The sequence below is a fragment of the Monodelphis domestica genome, chromosome 7 (assembly GCF_027887165.1).
Source record: "Monodelphis domestica isolate mMonDom1 chromosome 7, mMonDom1.pri, whole genome shotgun sequence".
NCBI lineage: Eukaryota > Metazoa > Chordata > Mammalia > Didelphimorphia > Didelphidae > Monodelphis > Monodelphis domestica.
Window position 1 is genome coordinate 30,973,993 of NC_077233.1, and position 15,141 is coordinate 30,989,133.

Here is a 15,141-nt window from a genome sequence, read left to right on the forward strand (position 1 = left end):
TATACCACCCAACCTTGATCTGAAAAAAATTGTTTTTTTAAATTTACTTAGTATATATTTTGCATGTGTTTATTTATTGATGTATTCCCAACACCTAACACAATAACTTGCACATAGGCTCCAATATTAAATTCTTGTTGAATGACTAGGTAGAAGAAAAGTAGTACTCTTTACACAGTGACCTGCATTACTAAGAGATGGGTAATATATTTAACTCTTTGTCCTATGAATGAAGATAAAATAATCCTTAATAAAGGGTTAAGAAATAATCACTTGGGGAGGAGGTGGGAGAAGGAGAGGGAAAGAACATGAATTATGAAACCATGAAAAAATATTCTAAATTAATTAATTGAATAAATAAACTTAAATTCTTTTAAAATTTTTTAAGAAAACAGAAAGAACCATTTGTCCCAAATAAACAGATGAAAATCTTAAGAAATTGATAAAGAAATACTACTCGATGAACAGATTCTCTTCTCGTTGATACTATGTTCCAAAAACTACACAAAAGAGTTGACTCTGTTTTATCTTAGATCAAATATGTTAGATAAGAAATTCTAGATAAGGAAACTCTTTTTTTTTATTGGCAATCAGAACACTTTCAATCAGAACAATTTTAATTGCTATTTTTCTTATTCTCATCAGATCAGAAATGTAGAGTGAAAAGGGATCTTAATAACCATCTACTCAAACACCATTATTTTATAGAAACCAAGACCCATGGAGAGAAACAACTTGCCTAGGATCCAACAGGTGGCATATTCCAGAAGTGAAATTTAATTTTAAATTAATTTGCTTGTTTGCTGCATTGAAATATCTAGTTAACTCCTTTCCTTTCCTCCCTCTACTAGTGAAGGCATCATTTGACAAAAAGATATCTATATACACATATATATGTACATATATTTTTTCTATGTCTGTTTATCAGTTCTTTCTCTAGAGGTGGACATACACAAGTCACTCTTCAAACAATATTTCTATTCCTGCATATATAGTGCTCTTTTGATTCTACTTGTTTTACTCTTCATAATTACATAAAAGTCTTCTATGGTTTTCTGAAATTAACTACTTTGTCATTCCTTATGGCTCAGTAATATTCCATCACAATCATATGCCCCAACTTGTTTAGCCATTGCTCAATTTGTGGGCATCCCTTCACTTTCCAGTTCGTTGCAACCATCCAGAGAGTTGCTATAAATATTTTGAAACATATAGGATGCTTCCTTTTTCCCTGATCACCTCAGGAAATAAATCTAATAGTGATGTTGCTGGGTCAAAAGGTATACCCAAGCAGGTCCTTTGCCTCCAGAAACAGAGCTCTTTTGACTCCCCTAAACTGTCTCTTTATAACCTAAGAGAGTTACCTGCACTCAGAGGCTTTCTCAAGAGTTTCACAACCAGGAAATGTCAGATATGAAACTTGAATCCAGAGTCAAGTAGGTTCTCCATGCCTGCAAATACAGCTGTCTGTCCACAAGGCCATGCTGCATTTGTACTCTATGTCTGACTTAATATGTGAGAAATAATGTTACCCAGAGCTCATTCTTTGATCACATGTTTGGCCACTTTTTATCTCAATATGTTAGGGGCTAAAGTATGACCTTCCTGTATATATCAGAGGTATTGCCAGGAGTTCCCACAGCACAGGAAATGAAAGCTAGAAAACCACTGCTAACCTGGGTCATTTGAGATTCTGTTTTTTTTTTTTTTACTTCTATACTGAGGTTTTTTTCCCCCTGTATTTAGTAATGCTTTGAGATTTTTTTTTTCCCAAGGTGAGCTGTGATAAAGGGATGTTATGTGCTACTGACTTATGTGAGACATCCAATGGATGGAATGTATGACAGAATATTTTCTTGATGTGAATTACACAATAATACTGAGTGGGGTTCCAAAAAAAGGGGGGGGATATGTCCACATAAAAGAATTGTAAATAAACCTGTGACACCCTCTTTTAACACTTGTAATTGAAAAGAAAATCCTTTTGTGCTTAGAGAAGGATTATTTAGTAGGAACATACTATTATCAATAACAAGAAGAAAAAAATAATGTCTCTTGTAACATAATAGTATTAGTGGGGTTTATAAAATGCTTTAAATTTTCTATATAGAAGATCTCATCAGGGTCTAATAATAACCTTGTGTGGTAGTTAAAAAAATCATTATTATTTCCATTTTGGATGAGGAAACTGAGGCTCAGAAAGTCATAATGATGTGCCTGTGGTCATGCTGTTAATAGACCAAAAAAAGAATCAAGGTCTAATATTAAGACATCTCACCCATCTCAATGATAATTCATTGGTCACTAATTTAACAGAATTTATAAAGTACCTACTATGTACCATGTATAGTTCTATCCGTTGGGGCATGCCAATAATGGAATCATTACCACCCTTAAGGAACGCATATTCTCATGATTTTGGTGGGGTGATATGATTTGCACATAGTTGAGTGAATGCAAAGGGGAGGGATCAGTGAAGCTTCTAGCTATGTTTTATTCTGTGAAACCCAGGATTCTTGCTTGAATGTTGAATTGCTCTTTTTAAAAGATAGCTGATGAAAAGGGGAAGTGGGGACAGTGAGAATAAGCACCTTCCCTGAACATTTCCTTCCTTGTCAAAGCCAGGGCCAGGATGCTTAAAGAGTCAGAATTCTCTTCATTGAACTCAATATACTTTACTGGATAAGGTGGCAACATTGACCCCACAAAACAAATGTAAGATCACAGAATTAGAGCATGTTCAAGAAGGAAGGGACTTTAGAAATCATCTAATTTACTCTCTCATTCTCCCTTGCCCTATATTACAGATAAGAAAACAGATGCCCAGAGAAGTTAGGTGGCTTGCCTTGGTCACACAGCAAGCAAGCAGATCTGCCTAGAAATGAAGTGTCTTGTCTCTCATCCCCCTATTCCTCCCACAGCATCACAATACTTTAACTCAACTGTCTTTCCTTAAATCTATAAATAAATTGAAGCAAAGTTCATACTAAACTTCCCAAGAGGGGTCAGCTCAACAAAGGTCTAGTCTGCCTATATCCCTTTTCTTCCTATGATTCAGGGGTTTTTTGATCTATTAAAAAAAAAAACCCCAACAACTCTTGATCTTTCTACAGCCTCTCTTCCCTCCTCCCTCCACCCCCTCCTCTCCTGTCCTTAGGCTGTGCCCTCCCTTTATATCTACTCCAATATAACATCCGGCACAAAGAAATCCGGCATTACAGTGTTAAAATGCTGGTCTTGTTGTTTAAGTTAGTGGGCAGGTAGAAAAATCCGCTGGTACTGTAATAGAGGGTAATGTCACTTTAAGACATGTGATACTTTACCGAGCAGGGATGTATCGAAACAGACTACTGATACTTCAGGGCACCGTCTAGCAGCAGTCCAGCTCTCTCGGAACAGAGCGAGTTGCCTGATTGCACTGAAGGCAGGGGAACAGGGATGGTCCCTCATTAAGACGAAACTGATTTTCATCTGCAAGTACCCCGGGAACTATACATTACCTCAAGATCCCTCCAAAGGGCTCATCGCACAGAGGGACCACTAGCAGATGATTTAAAGGTGAAGATGACAAGGTTTCCACCCCTCAAACCTTGGCTACTTTTCTGACAACGCGATCTGAGCTCTGATGTCTTCTTTATTCTGGAAATAGGATTGATAACAAGAAAAAGAAAGAAAGAAATCGCTCTCCTTTTTTAATCCCGATAAAGAAGATTATTGAAAACCTCTGATTGTGGTCCCTACACATGGATTTTAAAAAGTGTTAGATCTTTCCAATGAACACTAATAGAGCATTCTGCTCCTGGTTGGATTACTCAGGTAAGAAGCTTCTTTAGGCTTTAAGATTCAGAAAGCAGATCAGGAAAACATTCACTAAGAACTAGTGGAATATGCTTTAGCTAGCACATTAATTATTCTTTGGAATGTTCTATTTACATAGAGACAGTGGTATGCTTGCTGGTTAAACCCAGTGTGCTGGCTAATGCAGGGACGTGAAAGGATGCTCAGAAGTAATACTGAGAATTAAAGAAAGTTAATTGAAAATGAGGAAGACAAAAAAAAAATCAGGCAAGTGAGAAGTGAAAAGAAGCCAGCTCTGTGTTAAGATCTGTGTGGATAGAGAAAGGACAGGAAAGAAAAAGCAAGGAGTAATTGGGAGAGTGGGGAAGTTTTGTGTTAGGATTTTTGAAGTTTATATTAAATCACAGCACATTTTAACTTAATCTCAGAAGGCTTGATGCATGCCGCCACCACCTTTCTCCTGATATCCATTTGCATAGCATTAGGAGAATTATCCCCTTCCCCATGCATTCATTTCAGAATTCACAGTGGGGTTCTTGCTATTTATCTGAAATAAGGAGAATGCTTCCTATTCTATTGGTGGTGGTCAAAAACAATAGAGGAAAGTATGCTGGTTTCAAAAGTAAACAGTGGGCAGCAAAACTAATTATCAGCTGAACAGTCCATTGCCTTCAGAGAATGGGACCTAGATGGCATCATGCTGTCAAAAATAATGTTTTCCTGTTTTATGCTTAATTACAGTTGTCATTATGGGTCTATAGCAGCCCTAAGAATCTTCTTAAAGTCCCTATCTCTTTTCTAATGCCATGAATTAGCTTAAATTATGCATCTCTGTGTACTGGAACATGTTTCTGTGTCTGTGTGTTTTTGACTGTGAATGTCAAAACTCTGAGCAATGTTTATCTTCACATATAAAGAAATCCTGCTGGGAGGTCACTTACAGATTTTTCAATCTGAAGAAGTTTTCCTTGAATAGAGAAGCTTGAAAAGGGGCAGTATATATAATAGGCAGCTTTCTCTTCCCTAGTGAAATATCCATCAGGTACTGCCCTCCCTCCTCCCACTGGAACAAATAATCTATAGTTGACTGGACAGGCGGACACCACCCTCTCAGCCATTGGTTGACTGGAGAAAGTGCCTTCTTTTTAATTAATTTGGCCAGGTGAAGCACAACACAAATTGTTCAGAAAGATGGACAACATGGAGCAGCTTAGCTGTGTAGGTCTTCCGATGTTTGTGGGCACCCACCCACAGGACAGATAAAGTAGAAAAGTCTAATGAAAGAGGTAGCTATTGACCATTGAATACCCAGGCAATCTAGTCACCCAGATTCAGCCACACAACAAGTGTACCTGTGTGATCTGTGCAGATAAAAGAGGCAGAGGGGTTTTCCAGAAAGGAGAGTTAATTTTCAATTCTGGCTCCCTGAATCACCCCAGCCCACATCTCCATGGCATCTTAGCCTCATTCTGGCCTAATGTAGTTCTTTAGGAGTTTTAAGTCCAACCAAAGAAGTGAAATCCAGCAGGAGCTTCTGATGTGACTTGGAGAAATGATGACTTGGGTTAGAAGACAACCAGGTGATTCATAATTAACGCTTGAGAAGTAAAACAAACAAACATACCAAGGAAACCCAATAATTTGTAACCTGCTGAGCTGATGCCAGATTCAAAAGGAAGTTGGAATGAGTAGGAAAGAAATGGAGATACAAAAAAAAAAGGAGGCACCATACCTAAGGCTGTGAATGATGCCATCCATCGGGAACTCAAACTGGGAAGGAAGGCAGGATTGTTATCAGGTCCTGTAATTATGGACAATAAAGAATCAGGGAATCATTTCATGGACTTACTAGGAAAACCCACCCTTTCCAGCCTGTACATGATGAGAGTTCCAGGCAGGGTGCAGATTTTACAATCCTTTGGTGCTCTTCATGTCCTTTGACCCAGGTTATACATTCCATGTGGTCTGATCTCTCTGCCCTCTAGTCTGTAGTCAAAGCAGCAGGGGGAGAGTCTCTTTGCGAACTTCCCTCCTCATTGGTATTGACTGTGTGATGATGTGCTTAAGGGTAGAGGTAATAACTCATCTCTAATGTTTTATTTAGAGTATGGCTATGGTCTCTGCAATGTCCTGGGTCCTGTATTTGTGGATAAGTGCTTGTGCAATGCTCCTCTGTCAGGGATCTCTTCATCACACTTTCCAACAGCATCACCTGCACAGACCAGGTAGGAACAATAAGCTACAACAGGAGGTTGTTCTATTGCAGCCTCCTGTCAATTCTATTGGTTTCTTTATAAACAGATGGGTGAATTGTACTTGGCATGGAAATCAGCTTGGCCTCCACTCTTCCCCCCACTGCTTCCTTTGAATCACGGTGGCTATTTCTGGTTGCCCTGATGTGTAAGCTCTTTCTGGTTTGCTGAAATGCCCCTGAGGCATACTTTCCCATTAACTTCTCCAGGAAGAAAAAAAAAAAAGAAGGGGGTGTGGTTTGCCATAAGAAAACCTCTTGAAAAGGCTGGTTTGGTTGGTATTGTGGATGGCAAGGTTTGGACTTCTTTTGGTGCTCTGATAAGATCCCTGAGCAAAGTCAGAGGAGACCCAGGGTTCTCAAGGAAGAAGAGGCTCCTCTTTTTTCTTTTTCTTTTTTTTTTTCATTTTCTTTCTTCAGTGTAAAAACATGTGTCTATATTATTGTTTGCAGTATGGATCATATGCTGTAACTGCCCTAATGTATCTATCTGACTAAGGATTCTATAAGGGAATCATAGCATTTTGGTGTCAAGTTAGGAATGAACTTTTTGGTTTCTGAGTTTTCTTCTTTTATTTTCCCTTCCTTCACCTCTTCTATTTTGTCTTGACCATGGTATTCCTGCTGGACATCCCGGGGCCAAGTTCTCTTTAGCCTGGGTTTTCTGCTGTGAATTTGTATCCTCAATTGTATGCAGTTCCCCTATCATCTTCTGTCAGAGTAGAATTTTTTTTTCATCTTGTACAGTCTCACCCTACCATGCTGATTTTTCTTGGCTCTTTCCCTCCACACACCATGCTTTCCTTTTCTCTCTTCCCTGCTTAGGTTACCCCCCCCCCCAATCTTCCCTCTTCTTTCTCTTAATGCTTTCTTTTATTCCCCCATTCATTCCCTCCCCTCCTTCCCTCCCCCCCCCCCAACACCTGCTTGGTCCTTTTGAACAACCCCATACCTGGCTGCAGCACAGCGCCTTTGTCCCAAAGCTCCAGACCCCTAGATCCCAAATCTGCTCCTGCCCTCCACCTACTTCCTCCTCCTCACCCACTCCAAAAATCACCACCACCTCTGCTCCTCATCTCACCATCCTCTCCCCTCCCCAGTCCCATCTGTTCTGCCTGGGGTGCCTCACCCCAGCAGCTCCAGGGTTCTTGCTTTCTGCCATCCCGTGGGTGGGCGGCGCCGCATCCATCCTTCCTGCCCCAGGGGCGGGAAGAGGGCGCAGCCCATCTCATGCTCTCAGGCATGCCCAGAGCTGGTGTCTGCCTGGCCACTTGGACAGGTTTGACCTTGCCCTCTGGCTCTGGCTCATCGCCCCAGCCCTGTGAGCACAGGGGAGCGCGCAGCTCCTGGCTGGCAGCTGGTGGCCTGCCAGCCTCGTCCCCGCCCCCTCGTTCTCGCCACCGCCCCGGGATGCTAGAGCTGAGCTGCACCGCGGAGGGAGCTGGCCAGAAGCAGGGACAGGGGGCGCTAGGCAAGAGAGTGACCCCAGCTCAAATCGCCTTCCCTGCCCGACTCCTGGAGGCAGGCGGGAGGCTAGTCTTTGGGACAGAAAGAGGGGGCGGCGCCCCTATAGGATGGCAAAGAGCCGGCGCTCTCCCCAAAGGGAAGCCACCCTGGGTGGGTTCCAGCATCCTCCTTCCCAGTACTGGACACACACAAGCCAGAGCCCTGGGAACTTTTTTACCCACTTCTCCCACCTCCCCAGTCCTCAGCTGGACCACATTGGCAGGCATACACAATGAATTGTTCCTTCCTAAAGTCAAACACCTTTTCTTCTGAAGCGGAGTCCATCCCTATAGATAGAGCAGGCTTCTCAACATGCCGGGGGTGGATTGCTTGCAAATAATCCGTTTGAACAGGTTTTTTCGGTTCTCCAAGTGTGTATACGCCCGATGTGGTTTGGGAGTTAGGGTGTTTTAGAAACTCGGACCAATGACTCACTATCTTTACTCATCTGTAAAATGAGGAGGCTGGAGGCATAGGATCCTAGATTTAGAGCTGGGGCCTTCTAGCCCAACTTCCTTATTTTAAAGAGGTTTAGGAAGGTGGACTTGCCCAAGGACATACAAAATTTCAGGTAACACAATTGGAAATTGAGCCCAAATCCAGTGAATCCAATTCAGGGTTTCAGATGATCTTCAAGATGCCTTCCAGCTCTCAATCCTGTGGACTTCTTTGATCCTAATAAAAACCCTATGAGGTAGGCAGGGAAGGGATCATGCCACCCATTTTACAGATGAGGAATTTGAGGTGAGTATTGACTAGCCTAAGGCCATGTGACCAATAAGAGATAGAATGAGTATCAAAATCTTGCCTACTTTCTGGAATTTCCAGCCTTATACAGAATAGTCTACATCACATACAGTATTGATTCATAGAATGGGTACATTAGCATTCTTTTTTGGATAGAACTGTTACTTGTCAAAATCAGAAATTTGCAGGCCTATGTTCTAAAATATTCCTAAAATATGAACATTTTTGCCAAAAAATCAAATCTTTTTATCATAGTTGAAATTTATGACCAGTCAAATCTATGGTGGCTTTTCAGTATCCTTTGCCTTTGGAGAAGCTCCTAATCCCTAAAATATCAAGGCTATTAGCAGAGGCACACTGCTAATTTGAAAGCTAAAAAAGTGGTGGCTTTGAAAACCATTTGAATGATGAGAATTTAAAGATAAAAACACATTTTCAACACAAACTGCTTTCTGCACCTTTAAAGATGCAATGGAGTCTCTATTGAGACTGGTTGCTAAATGCAGCTGTCTAATGCTTACCTTTGATGAGTTTATTCAACTTTTTCCTAGCTGAAAAGATTAAGAACATAGACCTAGGAAACATCTATGCCCTCATTTATTTTGGCAGAAATGTCTACAATATCATTACTTTTTTTAAAGGGAAGATGTTTGCTTCCTTCTTTTTTTTTTTTAATAAGAGAATGCTATTCTGCTTGGCTCTTAAATCTGCAGAGAAAGGAATGAAATGGATCTGGAAGCAGAAGGGAAAACTTTCCCTGGCTTCCTGAGACAATCAGTACCCAGATGAACAGATAAATAAATTAATAAGCAAATTGAAAAATGCCATCTCATTTTTAGAAATGGGTTAAACAAGTGACATTATGAGGGAAAAATGAGCATCAAAGCGACCCAGAGACTTGCCCCATTTGCCTAAGCTTGAAAAATCACCTCCTTTATGGAACAGGAACAAGGAGGCACCAAGTGCATACCAAGTATCAGGGAAATGTGAAAAATGACAAATCTTTCACTCAGAGCCTGGCTATAGAGAGAGTGAAGGTTTTACAGCTGCCTCATCACCTGCTCAGTAGCAGCAGAGCTCTCTCTCTCTCTCTTGCAGGCAGCTTCCCCCAGTCCTCCATGAGTAAGATTGATGGTGTTCTGGTCCTGAGCAGCCAATTTCAGTCTCTCAAGAAATAATCCACTACATTGACAGATGAGTGGAATTTGACGGCATGTTCACCTCATTCAGATTGCTCCGCACCTGGATGGCACCAGTGCGGGAGGCTCCTTTAGGGGAAACTATTAGGTATTTTGGACAATTTCTACTGTCTTACCATGAAATCAAGACAATATGGTTATATGTATCTTTATGTATATATTTATGAACATAATAATAATTACATATTCAAATCTATACATCCATACACGAATTTGCTAGCTGTCTCCTCCATGGAATGGGTTCGTACACAAAAGGAAGGAAAATACGTTAACTAGAGAACTGACTGATTTTAATGTATTCGGCTGCAGTCTCTAAGTACTTTCTATTTTTCATATTTATGTTATTAGGAATGCGCCATTTACTTCCAGTTACTCACTGTTTAAGGGAGATTAAAACATTCAATCAAATAAGGATGCATTTTAAAATTACACAAATGAAGGAAATATGCTGTAGATGAGCGAATTCATAATTTCAATAATTGAATAGTTAGATACATCATGTGTTTTTTTTATTTTCTTTTGGAAGCAGCAGTGTAAGAAATCACTGTAACCAATGGAATATTCCTTATGCCTCTTTTCTCTGTATGGCTGTGGGTAGAATGTGTAATTTAAAAGAGACACACCAAACAATTAAACACTCAGTAGAAGAATTACCTTTGTTCTGGGTAATTAGAATGGACAGTTTCTACTCTGTTTTGTACCTGATGAATGTCAGACTCTCATAAGCATCCATCATGGGATGGCAGAAAAGCCAAATGCTTGAGTGAATTTAACTTTGTAGACAGGCTTTGCTCTGCACATCGAGGCACAGTAAAGATCTCTTTTCTTGATGGGCAAAATTACAGGATGATCATGCCATACCTGAATGAGGATCATGATGATAACACATAAACTTTCTTTTAATTTCCTAAAAATCTGAAAAAAAAATGTTGACTATCCCTAATGTCTCCAAATGAAGCACTGCTCATGAAAGATCGTTCTACCCACTAATAAGGTAATTTTTTTGTTCCACTTACAATTGTGTTTAAAGTCTTTTGGAAGAAAGTTTAACAACCCATTAAGGACTGAGAATCATAAATACTGCCTTATTTGCTGAATGGTACAAAGCAGACTAATTGAAAGATTACAAACTTTTTTTCTGTCATTTATCCCTGACTTGAGGGGGATGTGATGAGAAAATCATTTTGCAAAGCTTAAAGTTTTAGACAATATATTACTAGTAATTATAATATTGTTATAATAAGGTCATAGATCCAGCACTGAGAAGGATCCCAGAGGTCACTTAGGACAACTTCTTCATTTTATATACAAAGAAACTTGGGCTCAGGGAGGTCAAAAGACATTCCCAAGGTCATTCAGGCAGCAAGCATCAGAGATAGGATTTAAAGAACTCAAATTCTTTCATTGCAGAGTCAATGTTTGTCCTATTATGTATTGTATTCTATACTGATTAATATCTTCTTAATTAAGTAACTCTTTTTAGCAAAATAATATTGGGAATTATCTTCTTGCCACATACATGTTCTATAAATATTTGATGTAATTCAGAATTAACTCTGGTTTTTAAGCATATAACTCAATTGCTATTGAACATTTAAGGATTAGACACTGTAATCATTTATATATATATAAGAAATATATGTATATCAGTAACAGCAGCAGCAGCAGATCTCTCTTAAAGCTTCCCACACAGACACTGCTAAAGTTGTTGAATTGGCCAAAGGATTAAAGTGGACAGGTTGTGATTTGCAGAGTTAGCTGGGTGCCCGTGATAGTCCATTGATCATCTGATTGAAGGTATTGACTTGGTCCCACAAGAGACAAGAAGCAGACACTGACATTTGGCAAAATACTAAGATATCAAGACAGAAGATAAGCTCAAAGACATAAATTAAAAAAAAATATTGCCCTGTCCATGCCAATGATTTATTAAAAAACAAAGAAAAAAACATTTCACTCTTATGATATGTAAATTGGCATCTGTATTATCTTAGGCAAATGTCTTAGATTATTAGAGAGTAAGAATTGCTCTCAGAAAACTATCAGCAAAAATGGTGCCAAGTGGGCAAAGGGTCATCTAGTCCATGATTAATAGTTTCTTAAGCCATGTTTGGGGCATCCATTTAGGACTTTCTTGTATCTTGTAAAACTTAAGAGGTTTGGATGTTGGGATTGGAAATGTGTCGCTGATGATGTTCCTAGTTTAAAAGCATGTATTTTTGGGAGAGAGAAAGAAAACTGCATCAAGGTCATGTAGTTTGGCAATAGCAGAGGAGACCCAGATAGACTTCAGGTTTTCTTTGCGGGATGTCTTTTAATTTCTGTGTCTCATATAATCAAAGGTATAATTCTCAACTTAAAAGAAAATACCTAAAAACTACTACTAATAAATTAGAGAATTAGTTATCCCAAGATTGAGATTAGGAAAGGATTTGAGTGATTATCTAGTCCAACTCTATCATTTTATAATTTGGGAAACTGAGGCTCAGGGATGGAAAGAGTCTCTCCCAAATTCACATCCAGTAAGATTTGAAGCCAGGGTTCAGATTCAGATCTTCTGATTCTAAATTTAACCTTCTTTCTATTAATGTGATATTTCCTGAGCATGATACTGGAGACTGAGAAATAACTATGGAGTCAGAAAACCTAGGTTCAAATTGTGCTTCCAAGTCCCACTGCTTTTGTAAGCTTGGGCAAGTAGCTAGAAGAGTGGTAGGTAAATGGGAAGTGTTTAATAAATGCTAATTGATGGACTAGAAAGCTCTAAGCCTCAGTTTCTTCATCTGTAAAAGGAGAGATCTTGATTAGATGACCTCTTTGCTCCCTTCCAGCCCTAGAGCTATGTTATTATGAGGCTATGAATAAAATAGATTTTGCCTTGTCAATGTAATTCATACATATCTATGCAATATCTGGACTTAGATATTTGAGGTTGTTGTTATGGGAACAAAAATCACATCTGTCAAAAATAATCTGAAGAAGAATATGCCCTCCAATACCAGCAGAGTTTACATTTCTCAGGATTTTAAAACTGGTCCTTTTTTTCCTCACAGAATTAAGAGAAAGGATTTGGTTTGGGGAGGAGAGAGATGAGTATCCAGCTGCTCAGAGAGAAAACAGGTCTTTTACTTTTAAGACCCCTTTGTTATGTGAAGAAAATTTCCATCTCTTCTCTACTAGCTAAAAAAAAAAAAACAACAAACTTGCTTGGTGCTATTTTTCTCCCATTGGGGTGAAGGAAGATAAATGATTTTGTTAGCAATATTGTGTAAACCAATTGAAATCTCCAAAGATGATGTATCTAGGGCACTTAGGGAACCCTCTAGTGCAGCAAATTCTATCCTCCTTCACCCACTCGAGATAATAAAGGTCCAGTGGAAAAAAGGATGAATGTCATTATCTCCTCTATCTTCTTGCTGAAGATAAATCCGATGAACTATGCCTACTCATTTAGGCTGATTCTTCCCTTTGAGCTCTGCAAGCTCATCCCCAGTCTGGAGTAGTGGCTACCATCTCTTCACTATCCCCTGGATTCTCAAAGCCCCACACTTCCTGGGAGTTCTGAGTGGAATGTTGGTTTGCAGCATCTTTTGCATTCAGCTTGCCCTGATTAAATCCTTTACTGCATCAGGCAGACATTAGGAACTTTTGACCTGAGAGTGAAGAGAAAGTGGGAAGATCCAGAGAAGTAGAAAAATGGACCAAGAGGGGATACTGGAGACATGAATATAAGCTTTATTACTTTACCATGGATATCAAAGAAATTTGGGCAGAGAAAGGAATGCCTTTGAGGGTCACTTACGATTTCAGTAAATCATTAAAACTTTTAAAGAGTGACATCCATTAACTTCATCAAATCTTTGGTAAAATCCTTCATTTTGTGAATTTCTACTTCATTTTTCAATGAACTGAAAGTTTCTTTTAGATGTGGGTTTTGGAATAAAAACTTTTCTTTCTTTTTTCCCCCCAAAAAAAAATCTGAGTTGAAGAAATTCTCCTGAGATGATGGTGTCTTGAGCTGTGTAAAACTGTTTCCACTTCATGAGTACATTATGACTTGAGACTGACTCTTCTTTGAACTCTTAATTGTAAAATATAGGGCAGCATATGCAAAAAATCCATTTCATATTCATATTCCCCAAACCATAGAAATCAATGAATGGCCACTGGGAATATGGAAACATTCCAGATGTTAACTGCTAAGTTGAGAGTTGATCACATGACCTGTTTATCTGATGTTAAAATAAGATTCCAGCATTTCAGGACTGGAAATTTTTTTTTGGGGGGGGGGAGAAATCAGGTCACTGGGAGAAGCTGATGGACTTCTGAGTCCTCTTGATACTGTGAACAGTAACACTATGGAGAAAAAACAAGTTAGGGGCTGAAATAATTTGTAGGACTACGGCTACTACCACTACTACTAGTAGTACTACTGCTACTGTTATTACTATTACTACTATTATAACTGTAGCTGCTGCTGCTATTACTACTACTACTACTGCTACTGCTACTACTATTACTATTATTACTACTACTACTATTATAACTGGAGCTGTTGGTGCTGCTACTACTACTACTAATATCTAGCAATTAAATAGTTCTTTGAGGATTGTAAGCTCTTTATTATTTTATCTCATTTTGTCCTTATAAGAAAACTAGAAGATGAATCTATCATTATCCCAGTTTTACAGAAGAGGGAGTTGAGAAAGAGAAAGATTAAGTGAGCTGCCCAGGATAAGTATCTAAAGTCAAATTTGAACCCTCCAATAATCTGACCCAATATTACCTATGAAAATATGGACAGAAGTAACAGGTAGAAAGTACCAAAACAAAGATTCTCCCCAAGTTCTCTGGTCTCAGATGCTCAGATGTAGTGACTCCCCCAACACCTGTGGCACCATGCTAATTGGCTAGTTAGCACTAGCTCCCTATTGTCTTCAGAAAAATGTAAATGGTACCATTGAGCAAATAGCTAAATGTCTTCTCATTTCACTTTGGTTCTTTATCATAGATGTTTAATCAACACTGTACTGTGTGATTTCAGTTATTGATGTTTGTCACAAGCATTAGGGAAGATGGAAGGATTTGATAGAATCACTGATGCCCCCAGAAATATATGATGCTGAGTTTGTCATATTAGAATATGAAATTCTTTCTACTCTACAATCCCATCTCCATTTTATATATACATATATACAATCATAAACACATACATATACCTATTGTGTTTCCCTTAATGTTTGCATATATATTTTCTATGTCCATATTACATATCTGTCCATATGGGTATATCTATATCTATATCTATATCTATATCTATATCTATATCCACATATATTAGATTGGTGTGTTTCTTTTTAGATATTCCTCTGGAATAGTATATAATAGTAGTGGTCTCTTGGTAACCGAGGATGACGAACTGGAATACCTAGAACTATACTATCCTTAGAAAGTGCACCTTCTATCTACTTCAGCATGTTAGAATCTTTGCCTCGGGAGGGATCTCAACATCATCTAGTTCAATCTCCCACTGCTACAATTCTTTCCACAGTATTCCAAAGGACCATTTAATAAGCATTTGATAGCCATAGAAATAGATTTCTCACTATCTTGTTCTAATTTAATTCCCTTCAATAAAGA

The 15,141-nt window shown here is 38.9% G+C and overlaps 1 protein-coding gene across 2 annotated transcripts in view; it reads left to right on the forward strand.

Moving 5' to 3' along the window:
* The first annotated feature begins 3,194 nt into the window (after positions 1–3,194).
* TAFA1 (TAFA chemokine like family member 1) overlaps positions 3,195–15,141 on the forward strand; it is a 551,542-nt gene continuing 539,595 nt past the window's right edge. For both annotated transcript variants that reach the window (XM_007500058.3, XM_001372263.5), the window contains exons 1-2: positions 3,195–3,816; positions 5,903–6,023. In XM_007500058.3, coding sequence (XP_007500120.1) covers positions 5,906–6,023 — 118 coding nt within the window. In that variant the 5' untranslated portion in view covers positions 3,195–3,816; positions 5,903–5,905. The remainder of the gene's footprint in view (positions 3,817–5,902; positions 6,024–15,141) is intronic.